The sequence below is a fragment of the Monomorium pharaonis genome, chromosome 5 (assembly GCF_013373865.1).
Source record: "Monomorium pharaonis isolate MP-MQ-018 chromosome 5, ASM1337386v2, whole genome shotgun sequence".
In the NCBI taxonomy this organism is placed as follows: domain Eukaryota; kingdom Metazoa; phylum Arthropoda; class Insecta; order Hymenoptera; family Formicidae; genus Monomorium; species Monomorium pharaonis.
In genome coordinates, this window is record NC_050471.1 from 8,602,120 (window position 1) to 8,629,682 (window position 27,563).

The 27,563-nt window shown below is 37.8% G+C and overlaps 3 protein-coding genes across 5 annotated transcripts in view; 1 reads left to right on the forward strand and 2 right to left on the reverse strand.

Annotated features, from left to right (window-relative positions):
* Positions 1 to 269: 269 nt before the first annotated feature.
* Positions 270 to 4,568, reverse strand: LOC105830723 (nucleolar protein dao-5). Of its 2 annotated transcripts, none has more exons than XM_012670229.3 (4): positions 4,355 to 4,568; positions 2,525 to 4,162; positions 2,152 to 2,238; positions 270 to 1,377 (listed from the first exon to the last, which is right to left on the reverse strand). In XM_012670229.3, the coding sequence occupies exons 1-4, from the start codon at positions 4,454 to 4,456 to the stop codon at positions 1,222 to 1,224; spliced, it is 1,983 nt and encodes a 660-aa protein (XP_012525683.1). In that variant the 5' UTR covers positions 4,457 to 4,568; the 3' UTR covers positions 270 to 1,221. The 2 variants fall into 2 exon arrangements, with proteins under 2 accessions (XP_012525683.1, XP_012525682.1); XM_012670228.3 differs by lacking the exon at positions 2,152 to 2,238 and adding an exon at positions 1,479 to 1,945 and having other exon boundaries at positions 1,292 to 1,377.
* Positions 4,569 to 5,255: 687 nt separating this feature from the next.
* The window catches only part of LOC105830720 (mitotic spindle assembly checkpoint protein MAD2A), a 212,624-nt gene continuing 190,316 nt past the window's right edge, over positions 5,256 to 27,563 (forward strand). Inside the window, exons 1-3 of one of the 2 annotated variants that reach the window (XR_003626331.2) lie at positions 5,256 to 6,008; positions 6,091 to 6,462; positions 6,547 to 6,677. Coding sequence is in view for 1 of the 2 variants with exons in the window: in XM_012670226.3 (XP_012525680.1) it covers positions 5,936 to 6,008; positions 6,091 to 6,462; positions 6,547 to 6,746 (645 nt within the window). In the remaining variant the exon portion in view is untranslated. Of the gene's footprint in view, positions 6,009 to 6,090; positions 6,463 to 6,546; positions 7,298 to 27,563 lie in introns of those variants that run through there. The other variant, XM_012670226.3, reaches the window with a different exon arrangement.
* The window catches only part of LOC105830721 (protein vein), a 359,320-nt gene continuing 339,070 nt past the window's right edge, over positions 7,314 to 27,563 (reverse strand). Inside the window, exons 6-9 of the mRNA XM_028192643.2 lie at positions 21,203 to 21,277; positions 20,043 to 20,452; positions 15,296 to 15,516; positions 7,314 to 13,857 (exon numbers count right to left, since the gene is read on the reverse strand). Coding sequence (XP_028048444.2) covers positions 21,225 to 21,277 — 53 coding nt within the window. The 3' untranslated portion in view covers positions 7,314 to 13,857; positions 15,296 to 15,516; positions 20,043 to 20,452; positions 21,203 to 21,224. The remainder of the gene's footprint in view (positions 13,858 to 15,295; positions 15,517 to 20,042; positions 20,453 to 21,202; positions 21,278 to 27,563) is intronic.

The following is a 27,563-nucleotide window of genomic DNA, read 5'->3' on the forward strand; positions in this document are numbered from 1 at the left end:
AATAAAATAATATACCTATTAAATTGCTTATTTTACACAAACATGAAACATTTTTTTACTAACTGACTAACATTAATTATAACAGTTCTATAGCTTATTTTTGGGGGAAAAATTTTAAAAATAAAAAAAAGAATAAGCAATATTAACTTTAAAATCCCCTATAGTCCCCGACAATTTCTCTTCTTTTAAAATCAAGGTAACATATTAAGTTCGTAGCAAAAATTTTCTTAAAAATCTCCAAATTATAAACGAATGAAAGAGTAGGCAAGTTAGACATAAATTATGTATTTATGTTACCATTAATTGGGTATAGTAATATCTGTAGTTATAGTAATGATGCAGTAAAATGTCGTATATGAACGCTCGTTATTAATTCCGGTTTTATACAAGTCGGATTTAACTAGTGTTTATATATTTGACAACAGTAATTATAACTATGGATGTCATTAAATGATTAATAAACGGCGAGTAAACGTAGTTCATGCTATTATTATTTAATAATTTTTTATATTTTTGATGAGAGTCGTAAATAATGGAGACTAATCCGAATAGCAACATCTATGTTTTAATTAATTATTGTAGAAAAAATAAATTCTGTAAAACTTATTACTATCTTAATTATTATAAAAAAAATGTACTAATGTTAATTATAATGTAATTTATAATGTATTTAAAACATTGTCGTGTTGCTAACAAGCATGACAGTTTGTAAATTGTCTTTGATAAGATTAACAGCATACACATACAGAAAATTATGTTGTAAACATCAGTAACTGCAAAAATAGGAAACAAAGTTTTGCCAAGTATATACTGTTCGGTAACAGCGTATCCAACAAAAGTGAATTGTCTCTAATATAAAGTTTGGTTGCACGCACAATGATACAGACTCAAAATATAGTCCTTAGTATGTAGTCACGTAATATAAAAAAAAATACTTAGTTAAATAAAAAATATTGTACATATATTCTGTTAAGTATGCTAATTTATGCAAAATGTTTTATTTTTCTTTTATAAAATTCCATTATAATTTGATTTACATAAATTAATAATTACATGTGGGTTTAATTATACAATATCAGTGAACATCCAACCAAACTTGTAATCTCATTTTTATTTTTAAAATACTGGACAGCTGACATATATTTTAATTAACAGTATAAGTCAATATTAAACTTATCTTATTAATTTAAATAATTCAAAAAAATTACAATGTATAATTGTTTAATTGTCGAATTTAATGGAATTAACTCTTGTATCTATGTGCCCGCCGCGATAAGAACCACGCTTCTTCTTTTGCTTTTCGTGTCGGAATCTCTTGCCTTTCGTAAATTTTAGTGTCTCATTAGCGCGTTCGCCCCAGGAACCTCGCGCACCTTTCTGTTCAGGGAAAAAAAATGGACATTAGACACAATTTTAATTTTTTAAAAACTAAAAAATTTTATTTCTGTATAATAATGCATCTGCGACTTTTTCCTCACCTTTATATACAGTCGCTTATTTAATATTAATTTTCAAAAGTAATTTTTTTATTTTGAGGTGGTGCTGACATATCAATAGATTTTCTATTATCGAAACCACCCCTAAAACCTCCTCTATCGTTGCTCTCATTGTTTCCCCACGATTTTCTTGGTCCGTCACTATCTCTGTTTCCGCCCCAAGATCTTCTGCCCTCGAAATCACCCCTGTTACCACCGTCTCTACCACCACCAAAACCGCGTCCGCCTCTAAAACCCCCGCGACCACCCCTATCACCGCCATTGCTCCAACGCCCACCCCGGTCTCCGCCGCGTCCACCTCTAAAACCGCCACGACCACCTCTAAAACCGCCACGACCACCTTCATCGCGTCTTCCTTGGAAACCACCCCTACCGCCTCTAAATCCACCCCTAAATCCACCTCGTTCCGAGTTTTGTCTTTTAAAACTGTTATCGTCTTCATCTTCATCCTAAAACAAAAGAGAGACCTAAGTCAATCGCCCAAATTGAAAGTATATTATTCTAGCAATTAATTTCTTTCTCTTTTTCTTCTTGCTTTCATTTAGTTTTAATTTTAAAATTTGGATAAACTTGGTGAATGCACGGAAACATGGTCTCAAGCTTTTGTAAAAAGGGCGAGTGACCTATGCCTCTCGGACGGTTTCCGAGCATTTACCTTTGCTTCGAAGGAATTATTAGCCAACTTAGGATCCAATTTGATCTCTTCGGTTCTCACACGTTGAAACGTACGATTTTTCTGTGGCTAAAAATCACACGATAAAAAAACATTCTATTGTATAACTTTAAAATGATAATAGCATTCAATGGTTACTTAATCATAACAGTAATGGTTGCATTCAGAAAGTGAGCAAGAAAACATTTGTTGTTTGTGTTACATTCAATGTGCAATTTTCAACATTTTTAATAAATAAGCTCAACTTTTGCAAGATTTCGAATATGTTCATGTTCATAATCATTTTCCATTAAGTTTGGCGCGTAAACACAACAAATGTTTTAGATTATTTTATATGAAGACATAGTAAACGTACCCTATTTCCATTCATGCTATCATTAGCTTTTACAAAGTTGCCATAATTATTTTTTGCAACTTTTGCAGGTGTTTTCTCCTCATCATTGGTGTGTTTCCTTTTTTGTCCCACAGCTGACGTCTGAACTTTTGCTTTCTCGCTGGCATTCTCGGAGTCTGAATCAGATTCGTTTGAGGATTCTTTTTTGGTCGTCGGCTTGGCTGGTGCTTTCGTCGGTGCTTCATCCTCTGAATCTTCACTGGAAGATTCCTCCTGCTTCTTCAATGTTTTACTGGTTGCTACTTTCGTTACTGTCTTTGTCGCTGGTTTCTCTTCCTCGGATTCATCGTCCGAATCCTCACTTGATGACTCTTCTTTTTTTGCAGAACTAACTTTGTTAGTAATGTTTTGCTTAGCAGGAACTGGCTTCGCGGCAGGAGATTCATCTTCACTGCTTTCTTCTTCGCTTGAGGAAGATTTTTTTTTCTTAGCAGCTACTGGAGCTGATTTCTTAGTTGCAACTGCCGCGACTGGTTTCTTAACAGGTTCTTCTTCCTCGCTACTGTCCTCTTCGCTCGAAGATTCTTTCTTGGTGGTCGATTTTACTGGTGTTTTATTGAGAACTGCTTTCTTCGGAGTTTCTTTCTCATTCTCATCACTACTGTCATCATCGCTCGATGACGATTCTGATTTTTTAACTGCTTTTGCTGGCGTCGGTTTATTCTGGCTTTGCGACTTCAAAGCAGCTACAGCTTTAGTTGGAACTGTTTCAGGTTCGTCTTCGCTGCTCTCTTCTTCGCTCGAGGAAGATTCCTTCTTCTTGGCAGCAGCTACTGGAGTTGGTTTCTTAGCAGCAGGTGTGGAAATTGGTTTCTTAGCAGACTGCTCCTCCTCCTCACTGCTGTCGTCACTCGAAGATATGTCCATGGCAGTTTGCTTTGCTGGCACTGATTTACTAGGAGCTGGTTTTGTTGTTTCCTCCTCCTCCTCATCGCTACTATCTTCGCTCGATGATTTTGATGGCTTTGCAGCTGTTACCGGCGGTTTCGTCTGTTTTTGTAATTTTTGAGGTGGTTTTGGTGTGGACGTCTTGATTGTAGATGACTTTTGAGTAATCTGTTGTAGACTTACTATTTTATTTTTAGAAGATGAATCACTGGAGGATGAATCGCTAGATGATTCAGATGATTTTTTCTCTGACGATTGAACTGCTTTTAAAACTGCTTTCGCTGCCTTCTTGAAATCTGATCCTAAAGATTTCATTTCGTCATTCGTTACTGCTTTTTGTGCAGTTTTTGGTTGAATGTTTGGTGATTCATCAGAATCTGAACTTTCATCTGAACTCTCTTCTTTCTTCGCAACCTTGGCTTGTGTTTTCCCTTTGTTTGGTACTTTTGCTACTTTTTTAGCTTGTGTTTCATCTTCGCTGGAAGAATCCTCCTCGGAGGATTCTGTTACCTTTTTCAGAGGCACCATCGCAACTTTGGAATCTTTACCATTGACCTGCGAAACGTTTTCTTCTGTTTCTTCTTCACTTTCTGAGCTTGAATCCGAGCTACTTTTTTTATTCTGCGAAACGACGGTTACTTTTTTGGAAGAGTTCTTCTGAAAATATCTGAATACTTCCATCATCGTCGGGCTTCCTTTTGGCAGGGAAGGCTGAAAAATATAAAGTATCGATGAAGTAATTGTTATCGATTACGTGCAACATTAGGGGAATTCGCGACAATGCGCGAACGGGGAGGTAATCAAGGGAAATCACGTTGGGCGCGTTGGGCCCACGTGGAGTCGACGAGTATGGCGGTAACCGCATGGCAGTGAAACGCGGCGTGAGCCGCCCTCGCGACTTACCGCTTTCGTCTTCTTTTGGAATACCGTTGCCAACGACGCATCTTTCTTCAACAAATAGTTGTATACGAGGCCAGAAACGAACAATTCCTCCATATTAACCATGATGCCGAATATGTAAGATAATCGTAAATGAACTCAACGAATCCGACGAATATCGCTTCCTCCCGTGCCGGCTTTGATGCCTTTGATGCTCGTCAATGATCCGCGGCGCTGCTGTTACCCGGTCTGTGTTCACATACCATTGATAGATGGCCGAACTTCCACGTGAAAAATTAGCACGAAAGGAATCAACTAATCGCACGAAGTCTGTTTATTTGTCTGCTATTGGCTGTTTTTCTTTTAGGGAACACAATCGACATAAGCATCGTTCTATCTTTTTTTATGTTCAATGAGTAACAAAGATAGAACGATACTTGTGTCGGTGTCGTATGTGTTCTTAAAGCCCGTTCTACATTAATCGCAAGCAGCCAGTTGCGACTTGCGACAGCCAATGACTGTCGAGCTTTAACTAGAAATTAGGCGCTCATTGGCTGTCGCAAGTTGCAACTGGCTGCTTGTGATTAATGTAGAACGGGCTTTAGGCGTAAGGCATGTTTTTTTTTAGCTGTACTGGTACACTGGTGCAACAAATTAAAGTGAGACAAATATATTTTTTCTTATTCTAATTTATTGCACCAGTGCACCAGTGCAGCAGTGCAGCGAAACAGAACAGGGGCTCGATTCTTGAATTGATTTTGCAAGAGAAATGCGTATGCGCAAATACCCGCTCTAACAGAAAAGTTGCAAGTTTATTGGTTAAAAGCCATACGATAGCCAATAAATTTCCAACTCTTCTGTAAGAACAGAATTTTTGAATACGTTTCTCTCTTGCGAATAAATTCAAGAATCGAGCCCTAGGCTATTTGATTCATATATTTACATATTTGGCCCCAACATAGCGGGCTCCAATACGATATATCAATCCACCTTTCCCCACCTTCTACTTTCACTACTACTCATTCACTCTTCTCGTACACACACACACTTTGTAGTCCCAAAATGGCGCTCATGCGAAGACCTTCCTTCTCTTCCCGTCGTTCATCTACAGACCTTGCGTTAGTTTATAACCGACAGTCAAAGTTATGAGCTGCTGATAGATGTGAATATGAATGTCTTTGTTATTTTTAACACAGACTTCAATAAATTTATTAAAGTAGTAGAACAGCTCACTGGGATAGACGTATGATGTGTGCGTGAGTGTAGTACTCGGGTTCAGAATTGCAGCACAGCCTTGATAACTTAACAACTTAATTAACCGTCGGTTGGCTTAACCGTGATTGGTGAAATTGACCCTGAATGAGCATGACCCTGTTGTTTCAAAACTTGTCGAGAAAAAAGTACATTCTTTTTTTTGTCCATATGGATATTAGTTACGAACCACGTGACTTGCTTTTAAATTACGCGGCAGATGATTATTTTGGCGCGCTCGCACGCAATTGGTCAGTCCTTACTAGCCGTTTCTGTTCAAATTCGTAATCCGGCGTTGCGTGATTCTCCCTTCGATTTTCCGACTAACAGCTCCGATCCGAACTGTTCTGCAACATGACAGAAACGCAGCAAAGGGCTAAGTGCATTACTCTGAAAGGTTCCGCCGAGTTGGTCACGCAATACCTACGTAAGTATCATCTTGTGTGTCGCTTTTTTACGGTTCATAGATACGTCTAACCTCTATCTGATTGCGATCCTTCGCGTTGCAGTTTACGGAGTCAACAGTATACTCTATCAAAGAGGGATATATCCGCCGGAGACATTCCAACCTTCCGAGCATTTTGGTTTATTTATTTTCACGTCCACGGACGAGAAGATTACGACCTTCTTGAACACCGTCCTGGGTCAGATCCAAGAGTGGCTCGTCCAGCGCAAAGTGCGTAAAATTACCCTTGTCATAACGAACGTCAATACGAAAGAGGTGTTGGAGAAGTGGGACTTTAAGGTCGATTATGAGGACAAGAAAGCAAATGGAACAACGGAGAGCATGAGTGTCAGGGGTACGGAGCAGTCCGATGTAGGGACAAAGGATGTGAAAACTATACAGAAGGAGATACGTGAAGTGATACGTCAGATCACAGGTAATGTCTATGTGAGATCTTTAAGTGAAATACTGTGATAGTTTGTTGCTACATTCAAATATGTAATATAAACTATTTTTGCAGGCACGGTGAGCTTTTTGCCACTCTTGGATTGCCTATGTTCTTTCGACATACTTACGTACACGGTACCAGACTGTAATATTCCCAACCAGTGGGACGAGACTCAGCCAGTTTTTATTGCAAACAGTCAAGAGGTACAACTTAGATCATTTTCAACTAGTATACATAAAATGGATACTGTAGTCAGTTACAAAAATACGTGAACTCATGTGTCTACTGTTATACATGAGTGTGTAACAATTGTAAATACAAATATTCCATTTTTTTAAGTCAGTGTTGCATATGTACCAACCACCATTACCAAAGAGTATATAACTATTAATAGTTGCTCTATACAAACTGGTGGTTGAATCACACTGCATTAGTCTCTTACAATATTTCATACGCATAATGATTGTAACTGACATATCCATTTTCAGCATATTTTGTGCAAATGTTTTGCGAATATTTGTTTAATAAAATTTAACAGGTTTATTAAATGTGCATAGAGTACTCGGGCAAACAATGCAAGTAAATATATTTAAATACAATTAAGTTTTAACAATTAGTCATACAAATTAAGTTACCAATATAAATTTGATATAAAATTAAAAAATTTAGAAATAGGTACTCTGTTAAAATACATAATTACATAATTCTTACTTTTTTTTCTTTTTTTAAAAATACTTTAGATCTTAGTTATATAGACTACTTTTGTATAAAGAAAAGGGGAATGTATAGGAATTGTAAGAATAAAAGGAGTAAGGGAAACACATAAAACACTGACAAGAGAATCTTGGCAGATTTTATTAAAACATAATTGACTGTTACATTTTAAACATAAGATTTACATTTGCTTACTTGGCAAAGCATGAGAGATACGACTAGAATAAAATATTTTCGCTGATGCCGACGCTTCGTAGTAACCATTTAACGCTAGCGTCTTCCAGCGTAAAGCTTCTCTCACATGAAATCTCATTGCTGATACTAGTTTCAACCATTTCCTAACGATTTCTCGCGTTGTGCTCCATCTTTGAAACATCTTAAATGAAATCATGTGAAATTGAAAAATAATTTGAAAGTTTAGCATTATACTTTCATAATTTAGGTGAATCAAATTATTTTACAAAGACACTCGTGAATTCGAGTTTAACGTATTCGACCGTAATCTGCCTTGGATAGGAACGAAACTCAACAATAAAAATCATTTTGTGCCTTACACACGCTATCGTTTGTCCGCGATAACCGGTAATTGGCACTCGATTTGATGACAAATCTAAATGAATGAAAATAATTTTGTCTCATTCGAATAATCAGTGTATGGTTCGAAGAGTTCATATTTTGTGGTGTAATAATTCGTCTAAAGCAATCTTAAAATATACTTCAAAAAGATATTAGAACTTATTGTAAGAATTTTTTATGTAAACTGTATTTGAAGAGCATTACTTTAATTTTGTAAGTATCCAATATTTTATTGTTGTAGTATCCAAATTGTGGGTTAGGTGTATCTCTTTTTTAACAATACTTTTTAAGTCTTTTATTTAATAACTCTTTTTGCGTTTATTTATATTCCATTATTTCAGAACAATATCTGCCATATTACTTTTGGATAATCTAATCGCATTTATAAATGAAGATATCTATGTGCATCTTTCTTCGATCTATTTTGATCGTATAAAATTTTTCTTATTTCTTGTATATTTTACATTTTCACATTTGTAAATGTCATCTTCCATTTCGCGTAATAAATTAAAAATAGTAAACAAGAAATTCGTTCTTTAATGTAAGGAAAAATTAATACTTAAAAATGCAGGGAGCATAATATTTTCATTGTGTACTATTCATTAGGCGATTATCATAAATGTAGTGTTTTCCCTTTAAAGAGCCAATTAGAGGAATAAAAATAGGAATAATCGCTTCTTTCATTTATATCTGCCATTATTTCGAGCGCATTTCGTCAAAGGAGATTGTTTCGGAAAACATTGGTGGCGACTCATACCTTTATTAGTAATTCGCCGTTACGTCTTCCTTATAATAATTTCGCTATTAACGTTAATACTTCGTGCTGCTAGAATTAGCCATATTATCAATAGTGCGTAGTCTTTTTTTCGCTATAAAGACTATCGCGAAACGCAAACGTCCGATTTTCGTTCGCTTGGCTCGTCTTTGAAACATACGGTACTTTTGAGAAAATAGCACTTTCGAGCATTCGAGATTGTAAAAAATATCTCGGACCTTCGTTGCACTTTTACGAACATTTAAAATTTTTAACGATCCATCTTTACAATTATCGAGTATTCTTCTATTCATGCGAATTCATACATTATATTAACAGATTACATTACATACATTTTTTAGAGTTTTTTTTTGAAACGTCAATGAATATTTCCGCGATGTATCAGTTTTAGCAATTGCAATAATTTTTCAAACCATTAATGACTATTTTTAATTTAAAAGAAAAACTTTTATTAGCAACTTGGTAATGATATTTGATAAAACTATAGGAATGTTCGAACAGTAATCGTGAAATTTTCCATAATTTTGCAAGGGACGATTTTAGTTTCTAATGTTGCACCGTTTCGCGAATATGACCGCATATATAGTTAGATGTTTGTAAGATTTTCTACTCGAAATATTTCTTTTCAAAAGCACGTTATTTACGCCAAAGACGGACATTACATTCGTAATAATTTCCCGCATTCAAGCCATACGCTCTTTAAATGTGCCCTAGACTAGTTTTGCTCTGTATTCGTTTTTTTTTAGCTCACACACTGCGAAAGCTGCTGGAGATACGCTGCAGTTTTACAAACGTATTTATCTCGCTGGTTTGCAACACCGTAAGAGAGCGGACAATGATGGTAATGGAGTTTGTCGGGACGTAAATTATTTAAAGTTCTCTCACGTAAATTAGGAAAACTAATTATCATTAGAAAAGCTAGTTGGAAAAGAGATTGAATACAATGAAGAAAACATCCCTTTTTACCATATTAATGAGCATTGAAATCATATATGTGCAAATTATAAATTTGTTATGCTCAAAACTATGTTTGCAATATTAATTAAAATTGATTTTAAATTAAGAAATTGATTGAAAGTTTTAAAGTTTTATTATAGCAATAATTTTCAAATTTCTTAATGAAAATTTCTTATTGAAATATAATATTGACGTTAATATATTATATAGATAATAGTAATACTTAATAATAGTGTACTTACTTAGACATAACAATTGTATGACGATAAATTTGTCACATTTCAAGTCTTTTACATTTAAAAAATATTGTATTATCTATAATTTTTAATTCACAAACAGTTTTTCCTGTCGCAATCTGTACGGTGTAGCGAAGCAGCGCGGATTTCCGCGTTTTCAGTAACATTACGCGGTAATTCCTCGTAAATACCGTAGAAACCGCGTCTCTAGTAAAAACATTGAAAAATAAACAACGCGAAATAATATACAATATTTTACAGTAGCGCTTAGTATACCAGTGATTGGGTATCGTTCTCGCAAAACGGTGATTCGCGGTAATCAAGAATTGCGAAAGAGCGTCGTCAATTGATCGCATCGCGAATTTTTGTACAATTGCGAGTGCAATTCGCGGAGATCATTGCGATCGTTATCATTACGATCGAACGTCGCTCGTGTATTAAAAGGACAGGAATCACAAGCACCATCGATGAAGTTATTAATACCGGCTATTATAATGGATAAAGTAAACGTTCTATAGTTAATTAATTAATCGTCGACGTTAACGTGTGCTCAATCACCGTTTCGCGGTCCCATCCACCTCTCGTGGACCGAGAATCGATTACGTGTAAAATCGCGTTTTTTTTTCGCGACGCGGTGGCGTGTCCGCGCGGAGGCGTGCGCAAAACGGCACGCCCCGAATTGTCATTTTATTTATACATCTCTACTTATACTTAAGTTTACCTTGAACTAACGCTATATGTCGATCGTTCCTCTTTTCTCTTTTATGCGTAAAATATCATAAAATACATTCTTTCTTTTGTTTCACTATTCGCGAACCCGCCGTCTCGTCTCGGTGCTTGCACATTCGAGTCGAGTTTCGATTAAGCAAGCGAGTATTTCGAAGAATTTTAATTGAGATTATGCCGATAAATGTCGATGAATAAATAAAACAATATTTATTAGTATATACATTAATATTACATTTTATTACTTAAGAAAGTAAGAAATATTGATTTACGTCTTTTATCATATTTTGTTTTAAAAATGTGTGAAGACAGAAAATTTCGAACATTTTAACGTTACTCTATATAATTATCTAACGATAAAACAAAATTCAACATTTTAACTTAAAGTTATACAGACATAGTATTTTTCAAAAATGTGCTTCAACTATCATTTTCCCTGCTTTTGTAGAATCGAAACTCGCTCGTCGATGTCGCGAAATACCGATCGTTACGACGTGTCACGCGATGACTCACAATGACTTTCATACAAATCGTTCGATAGGTACGAGCGACGAAACGGATTCAACGAAAAAGCACGGCGGCACTAGTAAGCTTGCACGGACATCATACGCTATGACGATCTCTCTTTCTCTTCGCTCGAGAGTCTTTTCGGTTTATATAGCTAGAGTCGTAAAGTACTTTCCGCTTCTCATCGCGTGAGAACGGCTCGGAACACTCTGCTTGCTTGTTCACCCACAAAACTATCTATACATAACCGTGTACGTTTCTAAAATGTAAAAAGTAAGCGCGTGCGTCCACTCTCGTCGACGGAAACATGCGAGACATCCTTCGTCCTCGATATTATCATTGCCAGCAAACAGCATAAAAGATTCTGGCTTTATAGAAAATGTCTTCGTAAGGTTTTCCCAAAGTATTGAAACATTTAATGTAGTTTTGAAACAGTTTACATATATTGACAGCCTTAAAATAATAAAAACGGAGTATAAATTAAATGACTTGTAATATAATAAATTAATTATTAAAAGTAATTCTTGAAGGTAAGAATTTTCATCCGTCTGAAAAGAATACGCTTTTATAATTTGACACGTTTTTATATAAAAAATATAATATTAGAAAATTTAAAAAGATGTTTTTGTAAACTAAGACTTTTTTTAATATCCCGCTCTTTTTATTATTAATTTTACAATACGCAATATTTATCTTTATAAAGTTAAACAATACGATGAAAACACAATTATCGTAATTTAATGATATATTTATTCTTACTCCATTCTTATTTACTATTATGATTTGTTGCGATAAGATTGAAACGCGTCCTTTAATTATTTGTCTTTTTTGCAAACTTGTCGCGGAAGTTATTCTTGTGCCAATATTAATTGCGAGCTTCGTTAAAGTACATCTGATTTCATCGTCGAATAATAACGATATAATTGCGTTAAGCTCGGAAAACGCAATAAAGACGACGTTCTCGTATAGTTTTACCGTCGTCGTCTTCTGTTACGCGAATTCTGTGTTCTTTCGCGAGCGGAAAACGAGAAAGGTGAATCGACACATAGGGAGTCTGCACGGTGTTTCGATCGCTCGAGAGTCGACGCATTGCGCCGGACGCCTAAAAAGAGGGTACGAGGGATTTCTTTGTACAATAGGAGCGCCCTGAACGCGTCGTTGAGGCTGGATTTCTTTTCGGCGAAATCTCTTCGGGAGAGTCGTAGAACGTCTTTTCGCGGTTGGGTAGGTTCTCTCTTAGCATACAAAACGGTTTGCGACGTATATCTTCCGGGCTGTATACAAATTCTTTGGCTAGTACCGTGCTAGTACTTTTATGAGCTAGCGATTTTAGTATCTTCGCGATTTTACTTATTCGCAGAGACTTGATTTACGTTTGTACTTTGAATCCCAAGGTTGATGCAACGCAGTTAAGAAAGAAATTTTTTAAGAAATTTTTCAGAGATTAAGATGTTGAAACATAATTTTAAATTTCTAATAATTAAATTGAGAAGAAAATTGCGATAGAAACAATGGAAACATCAAATTTATAAGTTTATAATAAACACATTTAAACCTTCAATACTTGTGCCCGAATAAGTTATACGAACTGCAAGTTCGTAAATAGAGAATATACAATTTATAAAATAAATATGAATAGTAAGTATTGGAGACAGTGTACGTATATAATCTAACATTAATGCGTTTGGATTAAAAAAATTAGTATGAAAGTTATTTAAATCTCAATTTGTCTTTATATGAACAATACGATAATTAACAGTATGAGATTAGTTATTTTGTTTTGCGTTATCAACCAAGTCATAGTTAAAATTTCGCTCAAGTGGCTTACGTTATCGTAGGGCATTCCGTTAATTGAAGTTACATCCTGGAAGCTGGAAATTCACGTTATGCGTTATTTGGTGCCCGAAAGATACCGCAATCCTTCCTGTGTAAAGCTCTGATCCCGAAAATCCTATTACGGTACTCGGGATCATCCTCACGAGTCCCTCTTCCTGCAATCCCGTAAAATGATATCACGACATATCCCTGTGGTGCTACGTCGATCTGAGCGTGCCCTATGGTATGGTTTTACGATGGCTTTCCTCTCTTATTCCGCTTTCCTCGTGCAAACCCCGACGGTAACGAGTGTTACGAGAACCTTTGACACTGTTCTCCTTCTGTCCTACCAGAAATCAGAAGGGCGCTTTTATTCCTCGATATTTTGACGTTTAAATTCGATTCGGTTATATCACTGAACGAGATGAATTATTCGGCGAATTAAATGTTTCCGTGAAAGAAAAAAAAAAGAAATTCGCGAATTGCTCGTGTATTGTTACTATCTTTTTTTCTTACTAAAGTTTCCAAATGTGATAACTTTGATTAAAAAAATGCTATCTTGTCAAGTTTTTAAAAATCTTTTTTTAAAACGATTACTAATAAATATCTGAATTAAAAAATATGCTAAAAAAAGAATGTTTTAATAGTCATTAAGTGTTAGACTATTACTAATAAATATTAAATAGCTAAGAAGATTAATAGAAAACAATAGAAAATATATATTTGATTAACTTTTGATAATTATCTTAGAATTCGTTTATATAAAATTATAAATGTATATATAATTAATGCATGTATCCTGCATGTGGTTCATGAGAATTAAGCTAACTATTATAATGTCTCCACGGAAACAACCAGGTGGATTATAAGTAGCGCAAGCGAGTTGTTCGTAATATACTCTCCTACGTTCATTTGCGCGTGGTTATCGTGTCTCTTATGATTTCTTCCCGTCGAACGGAGGAACTAGAGTTTTCTTGCAGATGAGGTAGCAAGGTGCGTCGTTGGAAGTTTTCTAATCCCGTCTGTGGAAGGGGTTGGTTTCCTCTGGGCAACGTGCGAAGTACTCGATGCGATAGTCTGTGAGCAAACGGTAAGAATTATTCAGCACGAATATCCTGAATGAAATAAAATATGTTGGAAGCAAAAAGATTGCCTCGATTTTTCGACCATTCTCGTCTATCGTCCATTCATTTGCCATCCTATCTTAAACACTAGACAACCAAACTCGTCAAAATGACCATCAAATGAGTTTCAGATTAAATTACGAAAACTATTAAGGTGATTTTTGTCGGACTCTTTATTTTCAAATTATTTATTTAAATATGAAAAGTAATAACAAAGATGTAAAGTTAAAAATAAAAGCCAAAAATGGCAGAAATGGGTATACATTTATGCTGGTTGTTCTAGCGTTAATCCAGGAAACCAAATCCTTCCAATAACAATTTTCTCAGTATATTATATAAAATACACCTATTAGACGTTGCTTCGTAATTAATGCGACGAGTAATCAACCCAATATACAAGAATACAATAATAAAATTTAAAACTGGAGAAGTATATTTTTAATGGTCGAATTTAGTTGCAAATTTTTCTTTTTCAAGTCGGATCTAGCGATTTAGTTAGCGTGTGTGAAATCGTGGAGGGAAAGGGAGAAGAAGCGGGAGAATACGATACAGAGTTTCCTACGAAACTTTTCTCTCTTGTGCCGTGATATCCGCAATATCGCTTCGATACGGTTGTTGCTCGCGGTACCGCGGGTAATGGATAAAGCATCGAGAGACCAAAAAGGCTTCCCTCAATGCCTCTTTCGTGCCTCGTGTTCGTGCTCCATCCTTTAGATGTTGTCCTTTTTCTGTCTTTCTCGCGGAGGCTCGGTAGCTATTCAGTATAATAGAACATCTCCCGTACCGTCTTCTTCATTTTCACTCTTGTCGTTCGATAAACGAGCGGCCGTAACGGCGAATAATGGAATCGACGTGCTCGACGATAGTTTATTCCGTCTTTACTTTGACGAATGGGAGAGGGCATCCGAATAGAAATTCCACTTTACCCTTCTCGCGTGCTGGTTATTTTTACAAGAGTGTTCCCAGTACACGATTGCGATTAAATGCAATCGATCTCTATTTGGCCTAGATAGTCTCAGTTATTCACGGGAAAAACTATCGATAAATCACGCGCAATTTTATCTGCACTAACATTAGATCGATGACAATCAATTGTTTTACTTTGCGATTAATTTTCTTTTTGGAATTTATTGTTGTAAATTGTATATTGCTAAAAAAAAAAAAAAAAAAAAAAAAAAAACAGACTATCGCTCTTTAGCGAATTCGTTTAAAAGTTAAAATATTTTAATTTAACTTACTTCTTTTTTCCCGAAAAGTTAGACATTTTGACTTGTGTCCTTTATTCGGAGAACACTGATAGCGTCTCTTATTGCTTCGGAAAAGAATGTTTTTATCGAACTTTCGGTCAAACATTCTCCTTTGAACAGACTCGTAATATATCGCGTTCTCACCTTTGTCGCGATCCAGGAAGAGACTCCGGACACACAGAGTTAAAACTTTCCGCCACCCCTTCTCCTCCATCCGGATGATCTTTTTGTTCTGCGGAAAAGGACGTTCAGTGCGACTGCTTCCGCGAAGGCTAGCTGGGGAAATTTCGACTCACGACGGTCCAGGATGCGATGTGTGTGAGGATAACGTTGGTCGGCGGTTCGCTTCGTCTCCTGAGGCTCTCCTGTGATAGGAAGTGGTGGACCAAATTATTCCTGTTGCACGAAAGGTGCCACTAATGCCATCGGCTCTTTCCGGCCTAATTAGCCCGGGACATTAAGTTTATTTACGAGCATCAGAGTCACCGGTTTCCCTCGGGGAAATAGAAGATTGGGGAAAGCGAAGAGGGATAAGGGTGAGCTTTTGCTAAACACTGAATGATTAAGTTGAATGCGAGAGTGGCCAAGTCATTAAATATGTAACTATCAGGCTTGATTATAGATGGTAATTATGAATCATAAATAATAGATAATAAATTTAGTATTTAGGCATAGATATCTTATCAATGCGTAAAATGTAAACTTTTAAAATTGAAAATAAAGATAAAAATAAAAACTATAAAAATACAGATAAAAACTTTATATAAAGTTTCCGCGACAATAGGAATGCTAATATTCAATACTAGAAGATTAAATTTTCTCTGTATTTTTTGTAGAACATTTTTATTTTATAGACATCTGAGTTTATTGCTTTAATTCCTTGCATCGTGCTTTTCGTGAGGGAAAGAGTTTAATTGAGATTAGCGTAGTTAACGAACCAGTATCTTGGAGAGAATAAACTTCTGGAAAGTGATTCGGTTGTTGTAAACTTAATTAACCGTTTTTACGATTATTTAATCAAGGTAATCAAGTCTTTCTAATGACCTCTTGACGACATTTATTTCGATCGTTTACTTTGTTTACTGTTTTCTCGAACTCGCAAATTGTTGTTGAAAGCTAAGACACATTCGCACTACAGGTAGTTAGAATTAGGTAATAGACGCGGTTTCCGGATTCGGTTTTGTCAAGTACCTAGCGGCGATAATGGGCCTTTTAATTAGAACGGATCATTAAGCTTACCCATGAGATCGTTAGATTCGTCGAGTTCGGTTCTTGCATCGGAAGGACCGCGCGTTTTATTGACAAATCCTTGAATCTTAATCAACGATTGAATATTCTAAAGGGCAAAAAAGACTAAAAATTAACTATTTAGCATACGTCTAAGTTAACTTTAAAGTTTATTGAAGATATGCATAAAACATTTTGTCCAATTTGATTCGATAATTTGTATTATTTCAATTCAAGAATATCAATATTGTTTTTGAAGCAATAAATTTTATAATTATTTTTCATATATAATTGAATTATAAAAGTATTTCTTTAATATTTAAAATAATAAAAATATTACACTTATGTAAATATTTTAAAATCTATAACTATGTCAATATATTATTTAAAATTAAGGCTAAGGACAAAAATTCATAATCGCTAATATGATAAATTTGATCAATAAGAGATAAATAGAATAGTTTTTTATTATTTATGTAAAATTTCGACCGAATCTATTCGCATTGAGGAATCATCGTCGAATTATTCGGCCGTCATCGTCGCGCCAGCGAGAACCCGGTCGGCGATAATTGATGAAATGAATCACGTTGACATCGACGGTGATCGTTTGCAATGAGCGGGAGAACACGAACCGCGAGCTATCGTTAATCACTGAAACTGACATATCCGAGTCATCGTTTGTTACTTTTGGGAAAGTTGTGCGGTTGCTCGACGCTCTGACGCGGATTATCGATTCTATGGGACACGTCGGTTGACTTGGGGTTAATTAAAAATTAATACATTAATTGTCGCATTCCAGAGATATTTTTCTATTTTATCTATTCATATCAATCAAATTTATTGATCGAAACAATAAGAAATTATGAAAACGTGTAATAACCATAGATGTAATTAATAGTATGATTAATCTGTATAATACATGATTTTTCTCGTGAAAAAAAGAACAGTTCTATCTTTATTATTAGAAACATTAATCGAATTATTAATCATATTAAAGTACATTTTTTAGAAAGATACATATTTCTCGACATATATTTCTTAAATATGTTTTGATAGCTAAAAAATTGTCTTAGTTTTTACAATAATTAAATGTAAAATAACACGAAAGAAATTATCGCGATAAAAATATGCAGAAACTCTGAATATTTATTAAATTTTTACAGAGTCATTTCGGATATTGTAATTGGATGTAATTTGCTATTATTCTTGAAATATAATATCGTGTTATCATTAGCTTTGCTTCATGTTTGCCTTCAAAGCATTTTATTGTTCGTCTAAACTGTAAGCTTGCTATTTTATCCTTTTATTGATCAAATTATTAACGACCTTCGCTTTCGGCGAAGTTTCTGGTCGGTCTAACATGGTAACCAGCACTTGTACTGTGTCTCAAGGCTCTCCCTCGTCTTATCCTGGAAGTTAACAACTATCGGCTTTGTAACCGTGCTTAAGTTAACGTGAGTTTCGCGCGTGTTGAATAGTTTGCAAGTCCATTACAGACGCATTAAGATTATATATACGTATATCTGTACATTCGCGTATACACACGTCTGAATACTCATCTAACGTTCCTTCTCTTCAGTCTCAGAAGAGACACGTGATACCAGCGTGATCACTTTGGGGCATGGCATAGTTGAAACTAACAAAGCTAACGTTTCGATGTGCGATAGCACGCTGTCATGTTGTCTTGAGTTGCTCTCGTCCATATTAGTGAATTCTAATCGCAGGTTAACTAATTTACCCCTCCCCTTCCCCCTTTTGCTTCACGCTGGATATTAACTATGTCGAGCGTGATTAATTCAAGAGCAGGAAGCAAGTAGGTAGGCAACGTATATTCAGTAGCAAATGAATATTGCACACGGTGGAAAAGACAGGAAAACAAGACGTCGATAGCGGAGAGAAATTTCGTGCGCTCAACGCGCTCGCTCCGTTGCGAGATTCGTATTTTTCTTCTTAATATACGGGTATCCTGTCGTGTGTATGTCCGTGGCCGACTCTACGTGGAGTGCCTTTTACGCGAAGCGTTTATGCGACGTGCGTTTCAAGGATACGTATAGCTCGAAGTTCTCCCGCAAAGAGCTTTCGGTATCGCGCGAGGACTGCTGCTACGAACTTACCAAAGAGCTCCGCAGAGACATCCGGCTCGCTCGTATACCCACAGGTCTCTTTTCTTACCACGCACGTAGTTTTCAGCTTTTACCCTTTGGCTTTCTTTTTACGCGGTTTTTCTTTACGAAAAACGGTCAGCTGTATCGTTTCCGCCCGACGTAGCGCCGGTCTAAGGACACCGGGGAGCACTGGACGTTATTGCATGAGATATACAGTTACATGTAGATATATATATGTGTGTATGTGTGTGCATATGTTCCCTGTGTACATACCTACTTTCTTTGAACAGTTATCGATATTCGATTGTGACCTTCTTCGGTAGCCGTAAGAGCGTGTTCGAAGGAGCATAAGATAACTCGAATTGTGTAAAAAAAGCGAAGATCAAAACTTCATTTCCTTTATTTTGCCTCGGAATACGTGGGGTATTTTGTGTTGGGTAAAGCATGGTGGTCTCGTAGTTGATATGTAATTATAGACGAAAATTCTATCATAAGCTAGGTAGGTCGTACACGAAATTTACTCTCGACGCAGCCTCGAACGGCAATGAAGATCATTTTGCGCCGAGTCGCGCAACTTCAACTTTGAACACGGCACACGTGACTCGTGTCGCAAGGACTCAGTTACCCTTCGCCAGGACGATAAATCACGGGGTGGAACCCGTTGAACCCCTTTATATCGGCGCGCCGCGAAAGCAGCTCCGTCTTCCTCCGTTCATCAGGAGAGTGACGTGGCTGTTGCGGTCAACTTTTTGCTGTCGTACAGAGTGTCGCGGAAACCATTGCGTGTTCTTTCAACGACAGATAATAGAAGGAGAACTAAGAAGAATAGCGGCTATTTTTAATGCCGAGATAATAATCGACTTTTTACTTAAATTAATTAAGTGTCAAGCTAACTTTGGCTCGGTCTTACGGAATTAAACATTGCAATTTAATAAGGTTTGAAGTAAGAGATATGATATCATAAAAAGATACTTGAAAATATTTACGGGATATAAATCCATTTCACTGAAATAAATCTTTTTTTAAATGTGACAAAATAAAATTTTATTTCTAGCAAACAAATTAATATGAAAAAAGACATATTTTCCAGATAATATATATTTCATTATCACAATTAAAGTTTTTTTTTTTATAATCAATGAATATCGAAAGAAACATCATGAGTAACATTTGTTTCTGAATACTTTTTTCAATGTGAATATAGAGAAACTTTGATATAAGTAATTAAGGGAATGCTGGAGACAGTCTATTTGACCGATTAAGCAATAAGTTTTGTAAGGAGATTTTGTATGTATTTAAACTGTACTTAAACTGTTATCACTTGAATTTGTTTTAATCAAGATTCAAAGATTTACTCGTCGAAACATTTAATTAGAAGTTTGCGAGATATCATTCCACTAGTATTCGCCGAAAGAAGATAACCGTCGAGGTGATCGTAAAATTCTAATTAAAAGGCCACTCTATCATCGTAGGACGCCCCACGTGACGCGTGACACGAAAATCTCGCGGTGGTTTCTTGCGAAATCACGACGGCGTAATAAAGTTGCATGATATCTTACCTTTGAAAAACGATTATATTCTCTGCTGATTGCCGCCGTCGCCGTCGTCGTCTCGAGGCAGGTTGACGTCGAGAGGATGACGGTGGACAGTGGACGAAACCAAGATAGAGGAAGAAGGGAAAAGGGAAGAATGATGGATAGAAGGAAGACGGTTCGGGGGAGGGAAACTGGAAAAAAGTGGGCGAGCAGCGTCGAGTGCTCGAGACGATTATACGAATCGGTTGATAGTAGTAACATGAGGAAGGGCGGAAATGCGGGAAGGCGCGCCTCAGGAGGAGAGCCCGAGAAGAGCGTGGTGGGCGAAGTCGCGGATGCTGCGGGAATCTGTACGGGAACAGGGAGCGAGGGGGGGCGGGCGGATGGGTGAGGCTACAATAAAACAAAACACGATGAATGTCCCGATGTGCAAGCTGCAAGCAGAAAGAACGAAGATCGATGGTTACGTTTCCTATCATCGGTATCGGTATGTATGTCGCGCGCGCGCGCGCGCTGAATTATCTAGATAAATGCGCCAGGACGGTATCGTCCGTCGACGGACGTCGGATTCACGCTTCGGGGATAGTTGCTAAATATTTCGAAATCGGTGGCGAATCCATAGACGCCGCGAGCGTTTCGCTCGTTGAGGGGTTTGTTTATTGTTGGCGCGCGTTGGTCCATTGACAGTCTCGTATTTCGTTTTCGAGATAATTCACGCGCTCGAGGCAGATTGCAGATCGCAAAGCAATTCTGCATCACGATCGTAAAACATAAATAAAACGTTAAGCTTATAACGCGCACACGCGAGAGCTGCCTGTGATAAATGGACGATGGTAATAACTTCGAAATCATAAAATTAGTACTTGCCAAGTCGCCTTTCGACCTAAGAAAGCCATTCAATAATCATACAAATAATTTATGTTTTAATGTATAAATGTATCAATGTATAAATTGAAATCTTCGAACTATATTGGAGAATTATTACATTTTTTAATGTTTAATTTAACCAAAGAGTTTCTCAAATATTCCAGGTTTGATACTAATGAGTTTTTTTTATTGTATAGTAAATTGTAAATTTAAAATTAAAATAATTTTTAATACATATATTTCGAATTAATATTGCGAAATATTTTTGTCAATCGAGTGAATTATCTCTAATGAATTATGGAAATAGATCAATTTACCTTGACAGTGCCGCTAGATGCGCTAGAAGCGGGCGAGCGTCACGTCTTCGGCGAACGAAGAGAACTTATCCATATCTTGAGTGCGAGCAGGAAAAGAAAATAGGTCTTCATTAAGTATCTGATGCGATTTAATTGTCGCCTCTGCGGATCTACTTGAAAAGTAACTGAGATATCGAGATTAATCCTTTCATATACAATAGCCCTTACTGCAAAGATGTATTTCCTTTGTTTGCGACATGCAAATACGTAGCTTTACATTTTAATGTCATCGCATTAATTTCTATGCAGTGCTGCAATGAATCTCTATGATACAATACAAACGACACGAAGCAGTTTCTATGCATTTTATTCGAATTAACTTGGCTGAAGAGTCGTAATTCATACGACCTCCATCATTGGGTTGGGAAAAATTCATGCGCTCGCGAAAGCATGAGGTCTCTCATCCTCGTACTACAGCGACCGCCGATCCCACGGGCTCTTCAAGGGTCTTCACCGACCCTGAAGAAGAACGTCCGGGGAAACGGTCACAGTTCTATTCCTGTCGCCCGTGAATCATTTCGCTTGCACCTATCTCGTTTAACGGGTGTAGGGTCCTTATACGGCTACGCCGAAAAGTGTAAGCGACCTCGATAAAAGTGTAAGCGATAACCGTGCACTTTTAACAATATGATCGCAACTGATTACTTGTGATAATGCTAAATCCTTTTTTGCTATGTACTTTAAGATTATAATATTTGTCACGATAACGGTGTTACGCAAGGAAGAAAATAAAAATGAATATTCTTATGATCGTGGCCGAATATTTTTAAAGATACAATTAATATTCCTTTTGTACGAATAAAAATATTTTCAGAGTGTTATTGAATGTTGATATCTGTGAACGCGACTAGAGAAATATTTTAGTTGGTAGACGACTTCGTAAGTGATTTGTGTTTATACATAAAATTACATAATTTTAGAAGAAGAAAGCTGAAAAATTTTGGAATGAAAATAAATTGGCGTTTAAATCGCGCAATGATTTTCTGAGCAGCGGACTATTATATCTGACTATTCCCAGGTAATATTCCCGGTTTATTATTAATACATTGAGTCGATTTTACTATAAGCGCGACTTGTGAAGGTATCTCCGACGTTTGATTCGTTAAACAGCGAGGAATTCGATGAGTACCGTTGTAGTTTCTGATTAAATGAACGCCACGGCGGAATTTCGCTGATACACCGCATTGTCCTGACGTGCCAATTACTGGCTACGTAGCAACGACGTACTTACAGACGGCGAAATATAGCCGGGCGAGCGCGAAATGGAGAATTCTCTATAGAACTTTAACATTCAATAAACTTGCGGATAATAGCGCGCCGATACCGGTATTGTGCCGTAGGAGTCAGCTTGACCACCATTAGTGTCGTTTCGCGAATTTGTGCGCCGTCCTGGCTCTACTCTGTTCGGATTCATGTGTTTAGTCCGAAAATGGAAGGATCGTGCCGAGAGTCGTGTTTCCGTGTATTATTGTATCGCAGTGGAGGAGCAATAGCGTATTATTTGATTGCATCCTTTCTCAATCGTAGTTTGGAAAAAAACTGTTTTGTCAAAACATAGTTATAACCCACTTTAGGGCCTACAATTAAGTAAATTACTTAGATTGTTCGCAATTATACTGTGAGAAAAATTTCGACTGGTTTTTTATAGTTAAACAGGTTAATATTTTAGTTAATGCCTTACTTAAGTAAAAATTATCTGTGCGTAACTGGATATCAACGGAAAGATTTTTGACTAATATAACTTAAAAATCTTTGAAATAGATAGAATAGCTATTGCAATTTTTAGTTAATACGGGGTTCATTTGAAAAAATAAACGTAAGATTAGGATTACGAGCAATCCAAATAATTTGATTACTTAATCACGGGCCTTAAAGTGGGTTATGACTATATTTTGGGAAAACTATTTTTCTTAGAGTAAGGTATAAACTTTTGGGGCAAAAATTTGGGAAAGTTTTTTTCTTTATTTCGGAAGTTCAGGAAATTTTAATAGAATTGCAAATTACTGAATAATTTTCCTTCGCTTTAATATCGATGTAACTTGATAATGTCAATATACTGATAAAAATCGTTCATTTAAAGTAACGTTTATATTATTTAAAAGAAAAGTGAAGAAACAATTTCCCCTCTTGTTAGACTTTCGAAGACGAGAGGAAGCTTGTAGAATCAATTCTAACTTCGGGCGTAAGCAAATGCTTCGAGGCCCTTATCGACATTTATCGGCAGCGTTTTCTTTTATGGTACATAAAAGCAAAAATATTTACCTTGTTCAGGCACGATTCAAGCGCGATTTATGACGACTCGAAATAAATGATGCGCGCGTGCGTTGTCAGAAACTTTTCCGCGCGCGGGACGATGTATCAATAATACTCGGGCTCTATATTCACAATGCTCGACGTTGTCGACGACTTTAAGAACTTCGCCGTCGTTGATTTCAAAAGACGCACGGGCGCGTACGTGCGGAATGGCAACTCCGTTCAAGTGTAGAATGTGTGCGTCGGAAGGATCGTCAAGTGGGCGAACATGTATTTTCCGCGTGTTACCTTCGAAACGTTACTTCTCTCTCTCTCTCTCTCTTTCTCCTCCTATATATGTAAATTACTGTCGATAGCGTTTCTTTTTGTTTTATATTCTCCACCTCCCCTTCCGACCTCATCCCGTTGTTATCGGAAACCATTGAATTCATGATCGTTTCGCGGGTGAGGGCAGAAGGGTAGTGCAGGAGGACAAGCGCTCTCTCGAATGAATAAAAGAGGCAATCGCGCCGGGGCGCGATGTAAATTCATTACACGTGTATGTCGCGCGTTCGTCCGGAGTGCGTTTGTTTGTAAAATCTAATCAAATATTGTCGAGCGCTCATTCGCGCCGTTTTTATAAAAGTTCCATCGCGGAGTTCCGGCCGTACGCTTCTCCTATAGTCAATATTCGTTTGTTCGAATATAATCGATTGTAAGAATTAACGGAACGAGTTTTCGAAAATAGCGCTCCTTTTTTTTTATTCGTTACGATATTACGTTTCCTTTTGTTACGATTTATTTATCTCATTCGTCACGCAGTCGCGAAACAGTGATAGGACGGACGTTGCTCTTCAATCTGCTGTCGCAAGTAGAATGCAATTACGCGATACACGAACAATTCCGTAAACTAACTTTTAAACTTTAGTTTTTTTACAGAGCATTACAGGTAGAATAAAAAGTAATAAAAAACAATAAACTCAATTTTATATATTTATAATATCTTTTCAGGATTTTAATAGAATAACCACGCGTTTATGATTTCTGCAACTTTTACCAAGCTCGAATTAATTTTGCAAGGCTGAACCAGAAATTTCTAAACTAAGTTCTATACATGAACCACCCGCGATTATGACGTCATCCATCTATCGGGGTCGCGTCAAGACCTGCTATATACTACTAGTTACGTTACGCAAACGCGACCACCAGTCGGAGAGGGGGGGGGGGGTTAATATGTTAGCGTGTCGCATGTTTAGGGACGACAAACTACGTGCTCGTGCTCTCAGGCCAAACGAGAGAGAAATTGCCGCAATTCCATGCGAAGGCGGAATCCTAAGCGCATAGTAGGCTCGGTAATTCTCTCTCCGCCGGGGCGGCGCGGCGGAAGGTAACGCGGCCAGATGCCGGCGGAACGTATTGCGGATGCTGCACCCGGTAATACGTATCGGACTACATTTCACGGTTGATCGAAGCCCAGGCCGGCCGGCAGCGCTATAGACTATTTCCCAAAGGATTCCCAGTGCGATATAATGGGTTTGCCAAGGTATAACGTAGCTAGTTACCTAACTCTATCGTATTACGAGAACCGACCGAGCCACTTCGCTCCCCCGACCGGAGCTCGACCGACCGTAGCTTCGGCCGGGTGGTCCTCTCACGGGGTAAATTCGTCAACTGCTCACCGGACAGACGGATGGACGCGGCGGAGAGACGCGCAGTATCGATGTTGCACGCGCGCAGTTCGATTTGAAAATTGCGCTTCCTCGCCACGTACGATCCTCGCCCGCGCGGATTGCCTCTCCCCTTCATCCCCACGCACGGCTTTCCCTTCGCGATATACCATCCCCTGGGCCGCACACCTTTTCGCTCTCACCAGGTAGAACCTTCCTATCTACCCCGTTCCGCTTGCTTCTATCTCGCAAGATCTGTGAAAAGGCTCCTTCAAGTCGGGCAAAATTGGAAAGTGGAGCTACGAATCTCGTTTAGATCGTTTCGAGTGATTCAGCCGGCGAGGGTACGCGCGCGCACGATTTATCGACTTTCCTCGTTGCCCCGTTTCTCTCGGGAATTCATCAAGCCCGATTTGATCCCGGAGAAAATCGCGTCGTGTACGGGAAATAATAATAATAAAACACGATTGTATCTTTGCTGGAAAGGAAGAGCGGTTATTAATTACCGTGCCTGGCAGGCATCATATCTCCCTTTTTCCTTTTTTTCTTTCTCTTTTTCTTTTTTGAGGCGCTTTCCCCTGGCGTGTACCTTCGGCGGAGCGTATGGAGAGACTACAGATGACACGGGGGGCATTGTGAGAGCACACGAGGTCGCATATCGAGAGTCTTTTGTTGGTGCTACATAAAGAGGGTAGAAAGGAATGAGGAAGGCCATTGTCTCGGCAGTCGCGCCAGGAAAACGGAAGTACTTCCGCGCGTGCCCGTATTTCAGCCATTTTTTAATACCACGAATGACCTGTACACGCTGAGCATTATTAACTTTTTCATTCCGAGTTATTTCTCGATTTTCTCCAAAGATGCTGGAATAATTTTTGTAATTTTTTTCTCTCTCTTTTCATTCTATATACGGTATTGCGGTAATACGGTTCGCTTAATTTTTCGGAAATTATTAAGATTTCTTAGATAACTGGTAATTTTTCCCTTCTCTAGAAAAAAAGCTAGAAAAAATAACATTGGAGTAATCTCGATTTTTCTGACCTCATTTTTTCTTCTTACTTTTCGAGTTACTGCAATTAGATTTATCGTTCGAGATCTGTCTATCTTAGAGCGTTTATTCAATTTATTTATTTATTAGAGGAAACAAGGTTTTAAATCGGTTTTCTATATTCACATATTTGCAAATAGTTTTGAGGTCACTGATGATTTTAATTCTGCTGTTGTTTAGGTTCAACTTTTTTTAGACTTAAAAGACAAAATAGTTTTCTCTGGATACAAAAATTCAATTCTGTAAAAAAGATCTATCTACCATAACTATATAATAATAATAATAATAATAATTCTTCCGGCTACGTGCGATTATTACTCACACGTTGAGATTCGGCGCGATTTACGGTCCTTCCTACGGTCGCAATCATCGTTTCAATGACCTCTGAGATCTGTCTTATTGCCGTGGTTGGCTATTCGGCTGGGATGGCGTTTTAAAAGCGGCCATTACCGCGCTATACGGTGCGATGCCCGGCGGAGAGATTGTTAGGGATGCATCGCGCTCATAATCTGTCGCTTAGGTAGATATCCGGTCTACCGAATGCCCTGACAGTCGTTATAGTTTAATGCGTCGGGCGCCATCGTAATGCGAATTCATTGCTGGCGAAAGCGGAGCGTCGGGTGGGCAGCCGCTCGTGTAAACATCGTGTACACCAGTCGAGCCAGCCAAATCGAGAAATCCCGCACCCGCGCGTCCGTACGTGTATACACATACGTTTCGTCGTCTTCTCACGTCGGTGGTCCTCCATTTTCCGTGCCCTCCGGTCCATTCGCCCTAAGGACACGCGTCCTTATTCTACGTCGGTTGCCTTTAATGAAAGCCATAAAGTGCGCCGCCTCCCTCCCGGATCGAAACTTGCCGGCCCGCAACGCTGCAGCGCGCTGTCTCGCGCCGAAGCGGCGCGGCGGCGCGAGGAGAACCCTCGTCGTGTATTCGGGCTCGTAAGGGTCGATTGGTATTAGGGCTTCCGCGCGCGCAGCGGAACGGCTGTAATTGCGAATTGAAAAGGCGAGTCGATTCGGTGGCTCGCGATGCCGGCGGCGATGTTGGCGCAGTGATTACCGAGTGGCGTGAACCGCGTTTATCGGCATAACCGCTCACGTGTAATATTCTGCGTGCGAAATAGGCGCGGCTTAATCCCGCAGTCACACATCGAGCTTCATTGGATCCACCACATAAATCAAATTCGCGCTGTCGTTGTCTAAATTTTCCATATCGTTTTGTTTCTGTTGAAAGTATTTAAGTCATTAAAAAAATACAAAAATACCAAATTACACCATTAACGCAAACAGAAATTATATTAATTGATTTGTTAATAATAATTTGCTCTGGAATATTTCCCGGGATCTCTTTAACGAACAATTGCTTCATCGAATTA

Bases quoted from the DNA above. Each gene is read 5' to 3' on its own strand.
- LOC105830723 (XM_012670228.3), bottom strand. From the start codon at position 4,456: ATGGTTAATATGGAGGAATTGTTCGTTTCTGGCCTCGTATACAACTAT. The intron at 4,163-4,354 runs GTAAGTCGCGAG...TATATTTTTCAG, and splicing joins TCCAAAAGAAGACGAAAGCG to CCTTCCCTGCCAAAAGGAAG. The intron at 1,946-2,524 runs GTACGTTTACTA...CTTTTGTTTTAG, and splicing joins ATAGCATGAATGGAAATAGG to GATGAAGATGAAGACGATAA.